Source organism: Corylus avellana, chromosome ca6 (genome assembly GCF_901000735.1).
Source record: "Corylus avellana chromosome ca6, CavTom2PMs-1.0".
In the NCBI taxonomy this organism is placed as follows: Eukaryota; Viridiplantae; Streptophyta; class Magnoliopsida; order Fagales; family Betulaceae; genus Corylus; species Corylus avellana.
In genome coordinates this window covers 8,793,329-8,812,846 of record NC_081546.1, presented here as the reverse complement: position 1 = coordinate 8,812,846, position 19,518 = coordinate 8,793,329, and the positions used below count along the sequence as shown (strand labels likewise).

At 37.1% G+C, this 19,518-nt stretch overlaps 2 protein-coding genes and 1 pseudogene across 2 annotated transcripts; 2 read left to right on the top strand and 1 right to left on the bottom strand.

Annotated features, from left to right (window-relative positions):
* Positions 1-9,171: 9,171 nt before the first annotated feature.
* Positions 9,172-11,002, top strand: LOC132185134 (uncharacterized). The gene is made up of 2 exons (XM_059598948.1): positions 9,172-9,987; positions 10,763-11,002. The coding sequence occupies exons 1-2, from the start codon at positions 9,172-9,174 to the stop codon at positions 11,000-11,002; spliced, it is 1,056 nt and encodes a 351-aa protein (XP_059454931.1).
* Positions 11,003-11,113: 111 nt separating this feature from the next.
* Positions 11,114-11,551, top strand: LOC132185133 (uncharacterized). The gene has a single exon (XM_059598947.1). The coding sequence runs from the start codon at positions 11,114-11,116 to the stop codon at positions 11,549-11,551; it is 438 nt and encodes a 145-aa protein (XP_059454930.1).
* A 1,384-nt stretch (positions 11,552-12,935) lies between these two features.
* On the bottom strand, positions 12,936-19,045 carry LOC132185132 (endo-1,4-beta-xylanase 1-like; annotated as a pseudogene).
* Positions 19,046-19,518: the final 473 nt, after the last annotated feature.

Genomic DNA, 19,518 nt, shown 5'->3' with positions numbered 1-19,518 from the left:
CAAGATCGTCGACGAGGAACGAAAGCAGACTGTAAAAATATCCACCATTGGATCAAACCAAATAAGAACTAAGAGATACAAAAATACACCAGAAATTTAACAACAGAAATACAACAAAACGCCTTCAAATAGCTACAAAGGCAGAGGAGGCAGTGGAGCAAAGAACCAGAGATGCCACAGAATAGAGAGGGGAGCCCACGTGCCGATGAGTGGAGGACATTCGCTAGCAAGTGAGATACACGGTGGCCGGATGGTGAGGAGGAAGAGGGTAACAGGAAGCAAGGAGGCCTAGGAGCACAATGGTGGGGCGTGTCTAATGGCGGGGCTGATGGAGGTTTTCAAATTTGGCCTTGAAAAAGTCAGATTTGTGAACCTCTACAAAACCATGAAATAGTTAGCAAGGAGAGGTGGGCCTATGGCGGAGAGCATCACGGATGCAAGAGGCGTTGGGCTAAAGGTTTAGGTTGAGCTGCAACGGTGTTATTTGGAGGAAACAAAAATAAAAACAAAGGAGAAAACTAAAGAAGGCAACGGAAAGGAGAACAAAAAAGGGAGGAACATCAGTGAAGGAAAAGCCTTACAAGAAGGTGGCAAAGCCTTACTCTTTAGAGCATCTCCAGCAATGATTTTCATTTTAACTACTAAAATTACAATTTATTTTTCATTTTAGCTACTAATTTTTTACTACACACTCCAACAGAACATCTATTTTAACTATCTACTCTAAATAAATATTATTTTTTTTTATCACTTCCTTGTCTTCCCCATAAAGAGAGAGAGAGAGAGAGAAAATATTAAAATAATAGAAAGAAAGAGAAAATATAATAAAATATTACTTACAAGTTGTTACAGTAAGCTTTCAAATATAAAAGTTTACTGTACCAATTGTTAGTAAAAGTTCTATTTTACAATGATTGCTAAAGAAAGAAAATAAGTCATAGTAGCAAAATTTAGCTAAAAAACTAATTTACAAGGACTGCTGGAGATGCTCTAAGAGAGAAGGAAGACATGAGAGAGAGAGAGAGAGAGAGAGAGAGAACCAAGGGTTGACTCTTTTTGTAATGAACGTTAGCTATAAAATAATTATTTTCGCTAAAAGCACTAGTAGCAGCTTTCTTATATATATATATTTTTTAAAATTTAGGAAATCAAGCTAATTTTCGCTTCCCTATTCAAATAAACTCCACAATAGTTTCCCTTATATTTTCTCTTTACCATTTAAAATTTCTTTCAAATAAATGATATTGGAAAGAAATGAAACAAAAATCTTTTTTTTTTTTAATAAAATAATGGATAGGGAAGCAAAAGTGCTACCCTTGATTTCCTTGAGTTTTCCTTATTTTTAGGAAACATTAAAAGAGTCTATTGCAAGGGTGTTTTATTCCCTATATTTAGGGAAGAGAATGGGATTTAGAGAGTCAATTGCTAGTACTCTATGGCAATCCAATTTTGAGCTTCATCAAAAAGAACTCACATAATTTAGGTGTAAGTACATAACAGCGCGTGGAAAAAGTTTTAGAATTACTTCCAACATATTTGCTCAAACAAAACAAAAAATTCCAGCAACAGAAACTTGAAGAAATATTTTAATAGAGAGGTGCCTTCTCACCCATATCTAATAAAATGCCTTAGAGCACTAGCAACAGACACCCTATAACTCATTTCATTCCCTATATATAAGGAAAATTTCAAAAAAAAAAAAAAAAACACCACAAAAAGTCACATGCAGAAGCTTCCCTAAATATTGGAAATGCTACAGTGCTACCCAATGTGTAGGAAACCAAAATAGATTCCATATACATTATTTTTAATATACATATTTATCTTTTTTCTCTCCTTTTTCATCTTTTTGCCTTTTATTGGAGATTGCGTTGGGATTTTGTAAAAAATTGAATGGTAGGTATAGAACTTGTATTTTGTAAATAAATAATATTTTAATGGTATATAGAAAGGTAAGAGAAGCTATTGTGAAATATATTTGGATAGGAAAGAAAAAAGTAGTTTTGTTTTCTAAACTTAAGGAAAAGGGAATGCTACTAGTGCTCTTATAAATGGAATATACATGCTTTGTATTTAAAGGCTAAGTCAAGGATCCTTCAATAAAACTTTCTTTAATTATTCCTCCCATCAAGGAATAAAATCAATTTATAATTGAACAAATAATTTCTTATTAGAAATAAATTAGCAAACACCTTAATTTGTGTCTAATTAAATTGTATTCGACATGCGGGCCACACATTAATTATTAGGAGATTTCTAACATTTTTCCACTTGTTCATTATCACACAAGAATTGCTTTGTGGTGTTTGGAACTTGAATATGACAATAACTTTATTTATTCCAACAATTTATGAAATGTTCCCACTCGCATTAAGAATACTACATGTGAATCATGGGGAAAGCCACATATAATGAAAGCTGTCTCTTTTATGCATTACAATGTATAATTCTTCTTAAATGAATACTTTATGGGACACTAAAATTTATGAATTGACTTCCTATAAGCCATTAGTGTCCAACTTTATTTTAATCCCAATAGATAAAATCAATACATGTTCACAAAACTTCATGTCCATAGACTATTAGAGAGAAACTAAGTACAAAATAAATTAATGAGTCTTATATGCTCCACATGAATTTTATACTGCCATATAGGTAAATTTTTAGTTATGGGATCTGTAATCATTAATTTAGTACTTATATGCTCAATAGATACTTTATATCTCTTAATGTTTTTTCTCACACTAAGATATTTGATTTCGATATCTTTACTTCTACTTCCACTCTTATTATTCTTAGAAAATAAAATTGTAATAGTTTTGTCGTAAAAGATCTTAATTGATCTCACTATAGAATCGACAATCTTGAGACCACTAATAAAATCTATGAACCATAATCCTTGTGTAGTGGCTTTATAACATGCAATAAATTCTACCTCCTTGGTAGACATGGTAACTATAGTTTGTTTACTGCTTTTAAGGATATTATTACGTGCTTATGTAACGGGATGAGAACTAAGTAGAAATATTGATATGATAGGATTTTTGAGGAATCCTAGACCTCATACACTTTGTTACGTGCTTACGTAACGGAATGAGAACTAAGTAGAAAGATTGATATGGTAGGATTTTCGAGGAATCTTAGACCTCCTAACGTAGGATGTTCGAGGAATCATAAACCTCCTATGAACAATTAGAGGTGCTCTCAACTTTTACAAACACAGAGTTTGAATAATTTACTTGATTATGTTTATTCCATAGCAATGCAGTACTTAAATAACAAAAAACAATGAAAGAGTCCCACGAGAAACAAACTTCAATGTGGACTATAACTCAAGGACTCACATACTTAAATCTATTCCTATTAACACTCAGTGTTGACTCAAGTGTCTTACCCACACAACAATAATAAAACAATAAAACACTAAACAACCTTTACAAATAATACTTACTAACAGACCCCTTCCTAACAATGACTACACGTAATAGATATCCTATAATACCCGTTCTAAAATAAGGTTAAGAAAACCTTAATCAGATCTTAAGGATTAATAAAGAATAAAGAATGACATGGAAATTGAAGAAAATACGCTCGGACAACAACATTTAGGGAAAATTTTAGCTCGAACCAATCCACTAATAGTTATGATTGATTGATGAGTCTGACTCGACAAACCCTAGTGATTGATCATTGACCAAAGTGATCGATCAGTTAAGTGATTGTACACTGTAAGGTTCAAAGAAAAGTAATTGATCGATCACCCAAAAGTAACTAATCGATCGGTGTGGTAAAGACACGTCAAAAGACCTAGTGATCAATCGATACAAAGTAACTTATCGATCGGTGTGGTGCTAGAACATGTCAAATTAAATTGAAACCCCATTAATTGATTGGCGACAAACATTAAGCAATTGTAATAAGTCCAAAAACTTACATCAGAAGGTTGGCTATTTAAGATGCATTTAGGGAACCCGAGCAACCATTTGGTCAACTAGAGGCTTCAGAGATGTCCAGGAGAGAGAGAGAGAGAGAGGTAAATCTCTTCAACTTTATCTTATGTTTCCATTCTTGAAGTCACTACTATGTTCGCAGGGGTTGTTGTATGTGTTGGTGTGTATGTATGTGTTGATATGGGTAGTTATGGGTGTAAAATCCAGAAAATGTTTAAACTTTGTTTAAATAAGGTGAACAGTGTTTTAAATGGACTAAATGAGACTAAAGTCGAGCCTTGGTCTTTATAATTTGTGACTATGGACTGCTAAACAAAGCTTTTGGTGAGAGGATAATAGTAAGTGTGTAAAGTTGGAAACTTTATGCTTAAGGTATAAAAAGGTTCGGACCTTAGGTGTTAAGCAGTGTTATGAGTGAAAAGGGGAGTGTCTTTTTGAGTCTTAGAGGTACTCAGGAGTGGACCTACATCGTCCCCCCAAAATGTTTACAAATTTGCTTAAAATATACCCATTTTATAAATGTGTCCCGTAAAAATAATATTTGTGCCCATTTTAATTCTTTTTTTTTTTTTTTGCCCCCAAAATAATATTTGTGTCCCCTTTGAATTTTTTTTTTTTTTTTTACCCCTCTTTCAACTTTAAAAAAAAACCTAAAATAGCCTATTCATTTAGTTTCCCTCCATATTCTAATTCGTTTCTAACCAGAAGCTCAATTTCGTTTGGGACTCTGATTGAATATATAAAATGAAAAGTTAAATGGTTTGGGTTTTTGGATTGGCTTTTAATCAAGAATCAGTTACCATTATTTGGCTCGACTCTTAGTATTGTTGTTATTTGGGGCTTCAGGAGATTGTTAGGAAAAAGAATACACGCTCAAATGTACCTTTTTCTTGAACCCTGTAGATCATGTTTAGTTTATTTTGCTAGTTATTTATACTATTGTGTGTTTATGATGCCATGAGATTAAATGTAAGACTTCAATGCTTTTATTTTATATAAATACACACAATCACACATACAAATAGATTATATGTACCTATGTGCTTTTGTATTTATATAAGTTCGTCCATCTTCTCATCCAAAAATAAATAAAAATTCGTTCCCTCCACACCACAAATCATAGTTCTGCCCCTGGAGTCACTCGAGGTCATACTAATGGTAAAAATGAGATTTTTTGGAGGTAGGAGATGAGGAACAATGTATTGATTTATCATTGTTTGTCGTTGATCAAACATTTGTGGTGTGTTGTGCTGGTTGTACTCACTGATTGGTCAATACTTAGGTACAAATCTATCTTTCCCGACTAATTGATCGAACCTAGGGTGGCTATTGATTGGGATTTAGACAGAGTCTCAAAAATGATGTTTTAAGGACTAGGGTTAAAGCCACAACTTAGTAAACCCTATTAATGATAGGATATCTCATAGACCAATGAGCTAGTATGTTTGAGGAAGACATTGACAACCAAGGTGAGTAAACTCATGTGAAACTATTTATCGATGTTTTCAAGCATGTCCATTTTTAATATGAAACGTACATATTTTATACGATCATAAAATGCTTGACCATTAATGTTGTGAACAAAGACGAAATTATCTGTAGAACGGATGATTGTGTGACTTACATGCATCGTTAATGTGTAATTATGATTTTAATGATGTTATAATATCCACATTTTAATAGCCAAACGATGAAAAATTCAAAATCATGAAGAGGTTATAATGGTCAAAATGATATGCAATTTTCATTTAATTGTTCTTTTAAAATTTCAATTTGCAAAGAGTCGATATTTTGGAGTTATTATGCATGTTATAATAAGATCGTGATCTCCATAATTAGGTAAGCAAATTAAGCAACAGAGAGTGAGATGAAGACTTCTATCCTATAAAACCCTTGGCTCTTTCAGAAATGGCCATAGAGTAAAGCCCGTCTTTAACTTTACTAAACGGGACCGGTGTTTCGTTTTGTCTCTAGCGACAACCTAGAGGAGAAGGAATAGTATCCACATCTTGTGAAGATTGTGGAGGAATTCATTAGCGTAGATTCGCATGGTGGAGGATCTAGCGAGGATGTGGGAAAACTTTTCCCTGGTAGAAGACGAGGAGGTGGAGGTTGATGTTCAGGTGACAAACTTTCGAGAGGTAACTACTTGAGGGCGGGATTGTGTTGTTGGGAAGCTAGTGGCAAATCGGCATGTGAGTAAGGAGACAATTAAGAATACTTTGCAACAATGGTGGAGACCAATAGGAAACATGAACTTGTTTATTATTGAGTTTGAACATGGCAGGGATAAAAAGCGAGTATAGAGGGCTGCCCGTGGGTCTTTGAGGGCACCCTCTTTCTTGTTGAGGACTATGACGATCGCACGCTACCGGCAAAAATCAAGTTTGATAGGGCCTCTTTCTCGGTCCGTATGTTTCAGTTACCACTGGGATGTATGGGGCAAGAGATAGGACGCAAGATTGGAGCAACAGTTGGAGTTGTGGAGGCGATTGATACAAATGCAAGTAGTGTCGGATGGGGGGAGTACCTACGGGTAAAGATCTCTCTTGATCTGGCCAAACCCATTGCACATGGTCGAAAGATGAATTTGGAAGGGAAATCTAGTTGGATACCTTTTCAATATGAAAAACTGCCTATTTTCTGTTTTCAATGTGGAGTTATATGTCATGGTCTAGAGGGGTGCTCGAAGAGAAGTGAGATGAAAAACCATAAAGATACAATACAATATGGCCCTTGGCTAAAAGCGCCGTCCACAACTAGGAGAGCTGATCGAAATCAGGGAGGATTCACCTCGAAGCATGGCCGAACTTATTCTGAACCTCCAGCCCCAGACAGACGATCAAGGCAAGGAGCTGGTGGGAGTAGGTGGGAAGATGATCGGAGCAAGGGAAGAGCATTTACCGGCGATGGGGTTGAGGAGTTATTTCAGGAAAGATTTCAATCACCATCAAAACAGGAGGAAAGCAGATATGCTAGCGAGAATCCTGTAGATGGATAGGGGAATTTCCATGATGAGAACCATGTAGATAAGGAAAGTTATTCTCCAACAGTTAGTCAACCTATGGGCTTTCAATGGGCATGTAATATGAAAGTCACGAAAAGTGCCAAGTATATGAGCGGGGAGTGGGGCCTAAGGAACAACAAGATTTTCGTGGGAGCCCAGTGCACATGATGGGCCAGCAGGGGAGTGGGGACAAATGGACCTATACCGGAGGAGTGTATACGGGATTACTTTGGCTGAGATAGAAAAAAATGTAAAGGAAGCCCAAGCAAATATCAGTGATCAAAAAAGTACTGAAAGAGCAGTGAAGGCGATGGTGACATGGAAGCGGAAGGAGAGAGAATGGCTGGAGGAATCAGTAGAAAATAAAAATAATGGGGCTGATGGAAATGGGAAAAACATAGGTAAACCAAAGAAGGGCCGAAAGGTAGCTACAGGGAATGAAGGGTCAAATGGATCGGGATTTGCGGAGGCTGTTTGTCAACCCCATCGACCGCAATGATCATCATTAGTTGGAACTACCGGGGGCTTGGGAGCCTCTAGATAGTTCAAGATCTTTGCCGGATGGTGAAGGATAAGAAACTTAACTTTGTTTTCTTAATGGAAACCAAACTACGTAGCTAAAAAATGGAACAAATTCGAATCAAATTGGGCTTCTCCAATATGTTTGTTGTGGATTGTGTAGGGAGAAGTGGAGGCTTGGGTCTTCTATGGAGGGAAGGGGCTAAGGTGGAAGTTCAAAATTTTAGCCAGAGGCATATCAATGCTATTATTAACGGACCCAAAGCAGATTTGTATTAGAAATTTACGGGGTTTTATGGTCATCCCGAGACTCCTAGAAGACACGAGGGGTGGGATCTCCTCAAGTATTTGGCCCGGATTGCTTCTCTCCCATGGTTATGTATTGGCGATTTCAACGAAATTGTTAATGGGACAGAAAATGGGGAAGGAGTGTGAGACAAAGGAGTCAAATGTAAAATTTTCAACAAATATTGGAGGAGTGCCACCTGTTAGATATGGGTTACTGAGGCTCTAAATATACTTGGAACAATTGTAGGGAAGGAAGGGCAATTATAAAGGAGAGGCTTGACGGAAGTGTTGCAAACTTGGAATGGAGATCTTGTTTTCCTGCAGCTATGGTGTCGGTGGAAGCAGTTGTATCATTGGACCATGCTCCGTTAATATTAAGCCTAAAAAATATCATTTGGCAGAACAAAATACGCAAGAGCCCGCGGTATGAAGCTGGATGGGCTTTGGACGAGGGATATACGGAGGTCATCAACACGGTTTAGGAGCAAGAAATAGCACAACATAGAGGATGGACCCACTTGGAAACTAAACTCTCTGCATGCATCCAGAGTCTCGTCCAATGGCGAAAACAGTTGCAAGGGCCAACGTGTGAGCCTATCCCATGTATGCGTGAGCAATTAGCCAGGCTACAGGGGTAGGAAGACACGGGAGCCAAGCTGAAATCCAAAAACTGAAACACAAAATACAGGTCCAATTGAATAAAGAGGATTTATGGTGGCGCCAAAGGGCTAAAGTGGACTGGCTCAAGCATGGGGATAGGAATACACATTATTTCCATGCTTGTGTCAATTCCAGAAGACGAAAAAACAGTATTGAGAAAATAAAGGATGTAAATGGATGGTTGGGGACTTCCACAAAAGATGTGCAAAAGGCTTTCATTGTGAAGGGGACTTAGGCCCATGCCTACAACATGTAGAGACCCGTGTATCAGACATAATGAATGGGGACCTGATGGCAGAATTTATTGTGGAAGAAATTAGTACTGCTTTACATCAAATGGCACTGCTAAAAGCCCCCGGACCGGATGGATTAAATGCTTGTTTCTTTCAACAGAACTTAACAATCTTGGGAGAGGAGGTATGTAGAGGTATACTTGACATTCTTAATTCTGGAGTTATGCCCTCTAATATGAATTCGACGTTTATTGCACTTATACCAAAGTCCAATAATCCGGAATGCGTGACTGAATTCTGACCCATAAGCCTCTGTAATGTAGTGTATAAATTAGTCTCCAAAGTTCTTGCTAATAGGCTTAAAAAGGTCCTCCCACACATCATTTCCCCAACACAAAGTGCCTTTATTCCGAGGAGATTAATTACAAATAATATCTTAGCAGCCTACGAAACCCTCCATACTATGAATACTGGCTTGTGGGGAAAAAAGGGTTTTATGGCGGTTAAGTTAGACATGAGTAAGGCATATAACCTAGTGGAATGGTGGTTTTTGGAGGCAGTGATAAGGAAAATGGGGTTTGATGAGAGATGGATCCGTTTGGTGATGATGTGTGTCTCTTTAGTCCATTATGCGATTTTGATCAATAGGGAACCTTGTGGACATATCACTCCTACGAGGGGTCTTAGGCAAGGAGATCTTATTTCTCCCTATCTTTTTCTCATATGTGCTGAGGCATTGAGTTCCATGGTGACCAAGGGGAATAGGGATGAGCTCTTATCTAGGGTGCCCACTTCTAAAAAAGGACCCAAGATTAGCCATCTATTTTTTGCAGATGACAATTTGTTGTTTTGCAGGACTACTCTTGCCCAACGAAGTAATTTGTCGGCCATTCTACAAATTTATGAGGAGGCATCGGGGCAAAAAATGAACAACAACAAGACTTCAATTTTTTTCAGCAGAAATACTCCTGTGGGTGAAAAGGAGACTATTCTTGAATTTGCAGGGATTCTAGCTACTTCTAGATATGAAAAGTATTTGGGATTGCCAGCTCTGGTGGGTTGTTCTAGAGTGAAAGCTTTTAAGAGTATAACAGAAAGGGTGTGGAAACGACTTCAAGATTGGAAGTTACGATTCCTTTCCCAGGCTGGGAAGGAAATACTCTTGAAAGCAGTAATCCAAGCTATCCCTTCGTATTGTATGAGTATATTCCTCCTTCCAAAATCTTTGTGTTCCGAGCTCAATTCCCTTATGACAAGGTTTTGGTGGGGCCATAAGGAGAAAGATAGAAAAATTGCATGGTTGAGTTGGAGCAAAATGGGGGTTCCCAAGGCATGTGGAGGGATGGGCCTCTAGGATCTTGCTAGTTTTAACAAAGCCCTCCTCACCAAGCAAGTTTGGAGGATGTGGACTATGTCAGATAGCCTAGTTGCACGCATTATGAAAGCTAAATATTTTCCGGACTGCTCGATCCTAGAGGCGTCTTTGTAAAAAAAAAACCCTCATTCGCTTGGATGAGCATTCATAGTTCATGTGCACTCATTAAGGAGGGGTTGGTATGGAGAATTGGGAATGGAAAGACGGCCCGAATATGGGAAGATAGATGGTCGCCCAACCCCTCAACCTATCGGGTTCAATCTACCCCACGGTGCTTGATTCGTCAGCAACGGTAAGCCTCTTATTTGATGAAATGGGATATTCTTGGAAGCAAAGTTTATTGGACCAGCTATTCTCGGCTGAGGAGAGGGTTTTGATACAAGCTATTCCCATCAGCACCACAGACTAGGAGGATAGGCTAATATGGAGGGGTACTGCTATGGGGGTGTTTTCAGTTAAAAGCGCATACCATATTCAGAAGGAATGGGAACTCGCATAGGGGCCGGAATGCTCTTATCAGAATTCTCTTATCACAAGGTCTTGGAAAACTCAATGGAAACTTCAGCTACCACTTGTGGAGAAGATTTGTTTCTAGAGGGCTTGTCAAGACCTATTACCTACTAGAGCTAAACTGTATAGTTGAAAGGTGATTACAGATCAGAGTTGCCCATTTTGTGGCCTTGAAGCGGAAACCATATGCCATATTCAGTGGCACTGTCCTTCCGCACAGGATGTTTGGAGTGGGGGATGTAGTAAATTCCAAAAAAGCTCCTATGATGACCCAGACTTCTTGTGGGTTGTAGAAGGAATGTTGGAAAAATGTGACGAGGAGGAATTCCAAGTTTTTGTGGTTATAGTAAGAAGGCTTTGGCTAAGGCGTAATGACTTCATAAATGAGGGCTCTTTCACTCCTCTAGACGATATTCTCATGAAAGCAAGGGCGACTATTCAGGAGTTTCACCAAGCTTAGTAGGGAGCGCCACGGGTTAACGCGTAGGCTGATCATCTGGTTGTGGGTAAGTGGAAGCCTCCCTAACCAGGCTACTATACAGTGAATTGGAATGCAGTGGTTAGGAAGGAAATGGGGAGGACAGGGTTGGGTCCAGTTATCCGGAATCATCAAGGTGAGCTGTTGGCAGCAATGAGCGTTACGCGTATAGGTCTACTTGACCCAGCAGCAGTTGAAGCATTAGCAACAAGCATGGCTCTTCAATTAGCTAGGGACAGGGGTTTCTTGCGGATCAATCTTGAAGGGGATGTGAAGATGGTACTTGAAGCAGTAATGGCTGATGATCCAGGCTGGAGCCGCATTGGTCACCTAGTGGAAGATGTTCGTTTTGCTCTCCAACATTTCAACAGCTGGACGATGGCCTACGTGAAACGAGAAGCAAATCAGGCTACCCAAAAGGTGGCTAAGATGGCAACGGCTCAACCTTTGGATAGAACGTGGAGCTCTGATTTCCCTGACGTGTTACGTGAGATCTGTGCTTCAGAGCTGAGTGCTCTAAATACTTGTTGATTATGATTTTGAGAATGCAACTATATTAGCAATTTTTCCAAATAAAATAAATAAATAAGATCGTGATCACGGATAAGAGTTTTGCAAACGCTTAAAATAATTAATATAAGGAAATGACCAAGAATGTGATTATAATGTGCAAAACCAAATATGTGTAATTTTTAAGTTTGCTTAATGTTGGGTATGTCGTTTGACGAAATAGGTTGTTGAAAATATCAAAATAGTACAAACTTGCATGCAATGGCATTTTGGTCAGTTTCACAAATGGCCCTAACAAAGTTTCAACACTTGTGATGGAAAGTGCTAGGGAGCCAAACAAATGAACCCAAAAAAATTTCTAAACTGACGTGACAAACCTTGAGTAGCAAATAAGAAAGAGAGAATTGCATTTTTTTAATTTAAAAACCCTCGCCACATCATTTTGAAAATTTTTTTGGATTCATTCGTTTGACTCTCTTGCACTTCTCCTTGTAATTAGGCCATTCAGGGTTTAAACACAAAAACTCTTGAACTGAAAGGTGTTTGGAATATTGGATATGGTGACATTCAGGTTTAGGCAAAGCCTTTCCTAATTTGGAAAGTAGAGTTTTACACAAAGAGACTACATATGGTAGCAAAGGCAAACTAAACTTCTATCCCAATAAGCCCCCATCCCCATGCAACCATTCACTTGTACAAAAATCACCGGTAAGAGCATTCCCAATAGAAGAGCTAAATGCCATTTTTATCTAAAATAGCTCTTTAAATGTTTTAAAAAACCCCTATATTAGATTAGCCAAAAGAAAATATAAAATAGATATTTGATTAGAAGAGCTAAAAAAAAAGCTAAATGTAACAGCACTTTTTATGGAAGCTATTTTTTTTTCTTAATTGTTTCTCTCACCTATTTTCTTTTTTTTCCCAAATCTTTTCCTTCTTTTTTTCTGCATGTTCTCTTTTTCCAAAACTTTTCCCATTTTTCCTCTTACATGTTCTCTTTTTTCCCAAAACTTTTATTGCTTTTAATAATATTTTAATAGAATAGATAAAAATATAGCTAATCGGATGTAGAGACATTTAAAAATGGCTTAGTTAAACAAGATAAAAGTAAGTTTTAAGAAGCCATTTTACATAAAAATATGGCTCTTCCATTGGAAATGCTCTAACAAACATACAGCAACATATGTACATATCAAATAACAGCTGCAGAAATTCAATCTAACTGCAGAAACCATTGAAACACATCATCAAAGTTATATCCCCACAAGCCATAGCAACCAGTCGGCCAAATTATAATCCAAAATAGACCTAAGCATCCAGAACCTTCTCAATAATTTTTCTACTAATCTGCATAAATCAATGAATCTCATCAAAAGCTACACCATTCAAACCAAAACCTCTTCCTTCATACTCCAATTTCTGCATCATCTGGGTTTGTTGCAAGTAAACCCACAACAGGGAAAATCTGGAGTCCATCAATCATTAAGTCGACACCTAGAGCAGGACCTTGAACATAAACCACAACCTTGGATGGGTGCTTCTCAATTCTGCAGAATCCACCAATTTCATGCCATCTATCACCATTAACCTCAACTTGTCCCCCATTAACCCACTGGTTGTCTACACTTAGTGCAACATTCACATTTTGCAGATCAGTAGCTCCAAAACCAATCCGAACCCAAGCAGAAACTTGGTATGTCAAGAAAAGCTTCAATTTATCTGTGGTCATCTGAGAGGGACCCATCCAATTCTGTGCACGTTGGTCACAAGGATATAGCGACCACTCACAGGTTCATAAGGTCCCAGGGTATCTCTTGCCATTGGTGGAAGTACATGTGGTGAACCAATAGCAACACTCAAAGGACAATTACCAAGGGGAAACCCACCCATTGGTGCCACCACTCAGATTGACGTTCTCAATTGATATTAACTCCAAAGGCTGGATTCTACACAACAAAAACCAATATTTGAATTTTATATGCTTGACTTAACTTCAAGATGCAGATATGAATAAGTTCACAAGCCTATTTGAGATTGTATTAAGAAATAGAGAAAAAAAAACCCTCATTTTAAGATTTTCACAAGAAGCGGTTTTGGGAGTTTTTAGATAAAAAGTAACAATAAAAAAAGACTACTTTCTAAAGTTTTTTTATCAAACAAATCTATTTTTTTTTTTTGGCACAAGTTTTTAGCCTCCTTAATGCAATCTCAAACAGACTCTAAAAAATTAAACAACCAACCTCAATAACTGGTGGAGGTGAAGGAGGGATATTCTCTGCATGCTTTACAATTAAACTGTTGAGAAGAATATCAATACCCGAAGGTGGACCTTCAATATATATGACAACTTTAGATGGGGAACCATTTAAGAGGAACTTCCCCTGCAACCGTACCCAATCCATGTCTGTTACCTGGGCACTACCAAAAACAGCAGCTTCCAATGAGAAATTTTTCAAAAGTGAAAGAATCACACACATCAGGCGGTAAATTAAGGGAAAAAAACGTTTGAAATGAAAATTGGAGAAAAAATAACTAACTTTGGCAATGCCTACATACTGCTCTCAAAGATCTGGTGTTTGGACCCACAAAGTCACTCGCACATCAGAATTAGTGACGTTGTCACCAAATATCCGAACAACAGCAGTAACATCATAAGCAAGTTTTGGCTGCACTCTTCCAGTGATCTCCTGTTGAACTCCATTCCAGCTCTGTGTGCGCTCTGTTGCAGCTACAAAATACTTTCCAGACAATGGAACTATTTTCCCATCTCCCAAAGAATCAGGTAAAACAATCTTACATCCTCTTCCAGACCATTTATTCAGGCCATCCTCCAATATGGGGTATAGGATGATATTCTCATCTCCAGCAGTGAAACATCCATGGCTCACACTCTTGGAAATTTAAAGAGTGAAAGAATATAAGGATCGTGTTCTACTTCTAACCACCAAATAAACATTATGGAATTAAGCCATTTGATAAAATAAAGCATGCACAGCAGAAATAAATAACCATAAAAAACACAACACAATTTATTTACGAAGTGGAAAACCCTTTAAACCAATCAAAGGTAAAAATCACTCCGGGGTAGCCAAACCCGAAAAATCACTATATGAAGATTCAGAGTTACAGATTAGACGATACTCACAATCTTGGAGGACCTCTAGCCTTAATAAGAACAACAAGCTCCTAACTTATCACCATCCTGACCATCTTCATGGAGTGCATCTCCTCACCGAACTTTCGGTAAACTTATTTCACCAAGTGACCAAACAACAATCTTTGTGTAGTAAAATGAAAACGAACAAAAATCAATCAAGAGCAAAAGACAGTCCGAAGTTTTATCACGTCCTCCCTTGAACAAACAACTCCCAAGACGCAGAGCTCGAAGAGAACTTTTGAGACTTGCACAAAGAAAATTCTCCCAAAAAGTTTGCAATGAATAGTGACATGAAAATCCTTTTATAGGGAAGACATTTTACTCTTCATTTCCTAACAGGACTTATTTCTCGTTAAAATGGGATGAACAAAACTTCATATATTTTCATATCTGAAAAATCCACGTCTTGCCGGAAAAGGAGTGTTGTCATGACGGGAAGAGCAAATGTCTTATCCCCATCACATGTCCTGTCCTGACGCTCCATCTGACGAGAAAATAGGGAGTCCAACATTAGTCCCATTACATACTCGTCCTGACGAGGTTCTTGACGAGAAAACAGTAGGTTTAGCTTTACTTTGTTACATGCCCGTCCTAACGCACCTTCTGACGAGGAAAAAGTAGCCTCTCGTTACATGCCCGTCCTGACGTACCTTCTGATGAGGAAACAGTAACTTTCAAGTTTAGTCCCGTTACATGCCCGTCCTAACGGGGTTTGTGACACGAAAACAATGACCACTTTGTCAAGTGTTGTCACAAGCCCATCCTGACGAGGCTTCTAACAGGAAAACAGGAAACACTTCCCAAACCCCTCAAAACCTAACTCCTACTTCCCAAAATTTTAAACAACAAAATAATTACAAGATATTTTATTGAATTTGACCAAACTAAAACCTAACCAAGAGGAAGACAAATCACACAATCAATTAGTAATAACTTCTTACAAAATGGATTTTTGGGGGAAAATGCTTTAGACAGATTACTTCAAAAATGAATAACTTGCAAACCTCTTAAGTAATCATCTTAATAACTATTCTTTATATCAATCAATAATATTATATGTGTTCGGCCTTTTAACCAAAGGAGCAAAAAAGGGTTAAAAAGTATAATTACCTCGTGCTCACTTGGGTTGGAACAAGTAATCAGTGCTGATTTGATAAGGAGATCAATTCCAGGAGAAGGCCCTTCCAAATAAAACACAACCCGGTCAAGCATAAGTTGCAATGAGAAGGTGCCTTCCAACTTTCCCCACCTCTCCTTGGACACAGAAGTCCTGTATGTCATAACTGTGGTTAATTAACACGCTGTTTCTTTTTCCATCAATGTTTTGAATTACAATGTCCATTACCTTCCAATGGATAAAAAGCTAGTCCTTGTCGTATTCATGAAAAACCAAAAGCCAGTCCCTTGAGCTCGGTATTCTAGTTTCAAAGTTGCCAGGACATCAACGGATCCATGAAGAGGTCCTGATACTCCTACACAGGCAGAAACTGTATAAGTGGAACCTGGCAAAACTCTATCTGTGATATCTTGTTCCAAGCCCTGCCAGAACTGCATGCGATTTGTAACAACTGCATAACTACCACGTGAATTTTCTGATATTCCTTCTGGGTAGGCTGCCTCAGCAGAAACTACAAGTCCATCACAGCAGTTGGGATGCCAGAAATGCAGCCCTTCAGAGAAGTCATGGTTTAGTATGATATTAGTAGTGCAACTCCCATTTGAGTCCTTTGTGTTTGGGGCTACAATCTGTCACGAAAGTCAGGAAATTAATTGGAGAACTCTTGGAGCCATGAAGCTGCTTCATAGAATTGATAAAGTAAACTTAGAACACGCCATCATCAATTGAAATCTACCAAGAAAACCCCCCATGACTTCAGCTGATGACATAAATTTTTTACAACACTCAAAATACCAATTGCAATAAGCCTATAAAATATTTTCTAAGTATTCACATTCAGCTTAACAAATTTACTCTCCTTTTTAGCTAAAAAATTACATAGTATCTATTTTTGCTATCAACTTTTCCAAAACACCACATCCATCTCTCTATTTTAACTATCTATTTTCATTATTTCATTTAAATTTTCATTTTCAAGGATTTCTTTTTTCTTTTCCTTCTTTAACTTCCCTTATTTATATCCTTTTTCTTTCTTTTTAAATTTTTTTTCCTTTTTTGCGCAATATTTCTCGCATTAGTAATAACCAAAGACACCGAATTTGAGGAGTAATGTTATAAGTCTTTTTAGAATCATCTCAAATGTGATGTGACTTTTAAAATCACCAATAAATCAAAAGTCAATAAATCACATCTCAAATTTAATGATAATTTTAAAAGTCACATCCCATTTGAGATGACTCTAAGTGGATTCTAAAAAAACTTATAGCATTACTCGAATTTGAGACTTTTCGGATAAAATCATACAATCTATAGTCCATAATAATAAAAATAGGCGGTGCCATTTCACAGTTAAATTAGGAAAGTTGTAACAATGGAAAAATCACACAGAAGAAAAGAAACTCAAAAAAAAAAAAAAAAAAAAAAACCTTTGAAGGAAAACCCAAATACAACAAAATTAACATTTTCAGAAATTCTGAACAAACTAACAAACGCATACCTCTACATTGTCGCCGGCGTTGTACGTGGGCTTCTCCATAGTTTCTCTGGTTCTGTAGCACAGCACAAAAATCAAGCAAACCAGACTCCATTCATTAGAAAAATATAAAAAGGATTATATGACAGTTTACTTTTTACTGCAATTAGAAGAAGAAAGCACAGAAAGACTACCTGGGTGTGCTTGTGCTTGTGCTTGTGCTTCTATGAGAATGTTAGGCGCAAATGTCTGAAAGGCTTTTGGGGAAGAGGAATAGACTTCTGAAGCCACGTGATGTAGTTTTTCAATGCTGCCGCTGATTTGATTTACAGTTAATGTTGTGTGTCTGTTGGTTTTCCATGTTCTTGAATTCTTTACAGTATGGATCGTGGGGTTTCAGTTATGCTTACGTTAAAAAGCCTTTGAATAAAAGGTCATCTTGTTGGGCCACTATGAGAGGCGATCAATCAAAAAAATTTGACGGACACACGAGGAAAAAAAAAATTAGAGGGAAATTTGATTTAGCGAGGTCCGTTTTATGACCGATTGAATTATTTTTGAAAACCATTTTACCCATAAAATTACAAAGCTATGAGGAGAGATTTAGCCCTTTAGCATTCCCATTCAATACTTATTACGAAGAAATTTCTAATTTAGATAGCCAAAATATTAGAATACATTTTTTTGCTCTCTAATTGGCTTCTTATATATTTTGCTGAAAATTTTGGAGAGCATGAACAATACTTTCCCAATTTTCTTTTATTTTCTTTTTTTTAAAAAAAAAAAACATTAAAAGTTTGACATTTCGCTCTCCTTACTAGAATAAAGATTTTTTTTTTTGAAAATAATATTTAAATAGAATAGTAAAAGTAAATCTTTAATTTGATGAGTGGAATGTAAATACTTTTAAAAAGTATATCACTAAAATAGAATATGTGCTTCTATAGCCAAAATAGAAAGTAAATTTAAATAGCCGAATGAGAATGGATTCACATTTGGCACTATTTTTTTTTTTTGGTAACCATTCACTTTTTCAAAGCACTTACATCTAGGGTTGAAAAGGCGAGCAGTTATTATCGCCTTAACCGCTAACCACCCTAATCGCTAACCGCTTTTATATATATATATATATAACATGATCAATTGACTATTAAATCATAATTTAAGTATTAATATATAATCACTATAATTTTTTATTTTTTATTTTTTTGAAATAAGTAGTCGATCTTCATTATCAAAATCAAATCTAGAATATAAAACTCTAAACAAAAAGAGCAACCTACTCTGAGGAACTAGTATCAACAATACAAGGAGGAATTTCTTTCATTCACACCTTATCCATATCTTCTCTAACTGCTTCCTTAGCTAATCCATGGGCTGCAAAGTTTTGGAACTGTTTCACATGCTTTATCTCCCAACTCCTAAAGGATCTTAGAACCACCTTGATGTCAGCCCCTATTTGCCCCAAACGACTCCCGTAGTCGTCCTCATCTTGAATCATGTTAACAACTTGGAGTGAATCACCTTCAAGAATGTATCGTGCAACCTAAGATCCCAGCTGAACTCCACCGCTTGTAGCACCGCCAGCGCTTCCCCGACCACTGGTTCCTAAAACGAGAATAAAGTTTTGCTCTGAGCCGCACTAACCCTTCCCAGTTCATCACGGACAACAATCCTAGAGCCCATGTGTTTCATTCTTGGGTTGAGGGCAACATCCCAATTGACTTTGAACATGCCCGAAGGTGGAGGACTCCATTGTTCCGACATGTTTGTTGCTACCTGTTCCCCAAAACACTTTCTGATATCTAAGTGTTGTGACAAATACTCACATAAATTAATAGGTAAATATTCGCTACATTTTACTCATAAGTGCACAAGATCAAAACGATAGTATAGTAGGTAAATACGAGATCATTCTCACGACAATTGGTAAATTATGCTTAAAAGTAATTTCCTATTTAATTAACAGGTTTAAAACAATTGTCACATATTGAATTGAACTAAATAAATAAAATCAAACAAATACTAAAACTAAAAAGGATTAGAGTTTTGAAATCCACCGCTAACCATACTCAAATAAGATTAACAATACGCCAATATTCCAATTATCTCTAGATATCAAATGTTTGTCAACCTAAGGGCATTGTATCTACTCCTTAAGTTATTGATTTCCCTAAACAACGAACTAGGCATGGTATCTACTCTAATTATTTTCTTCCCAAAAGATTTAACATGGTATC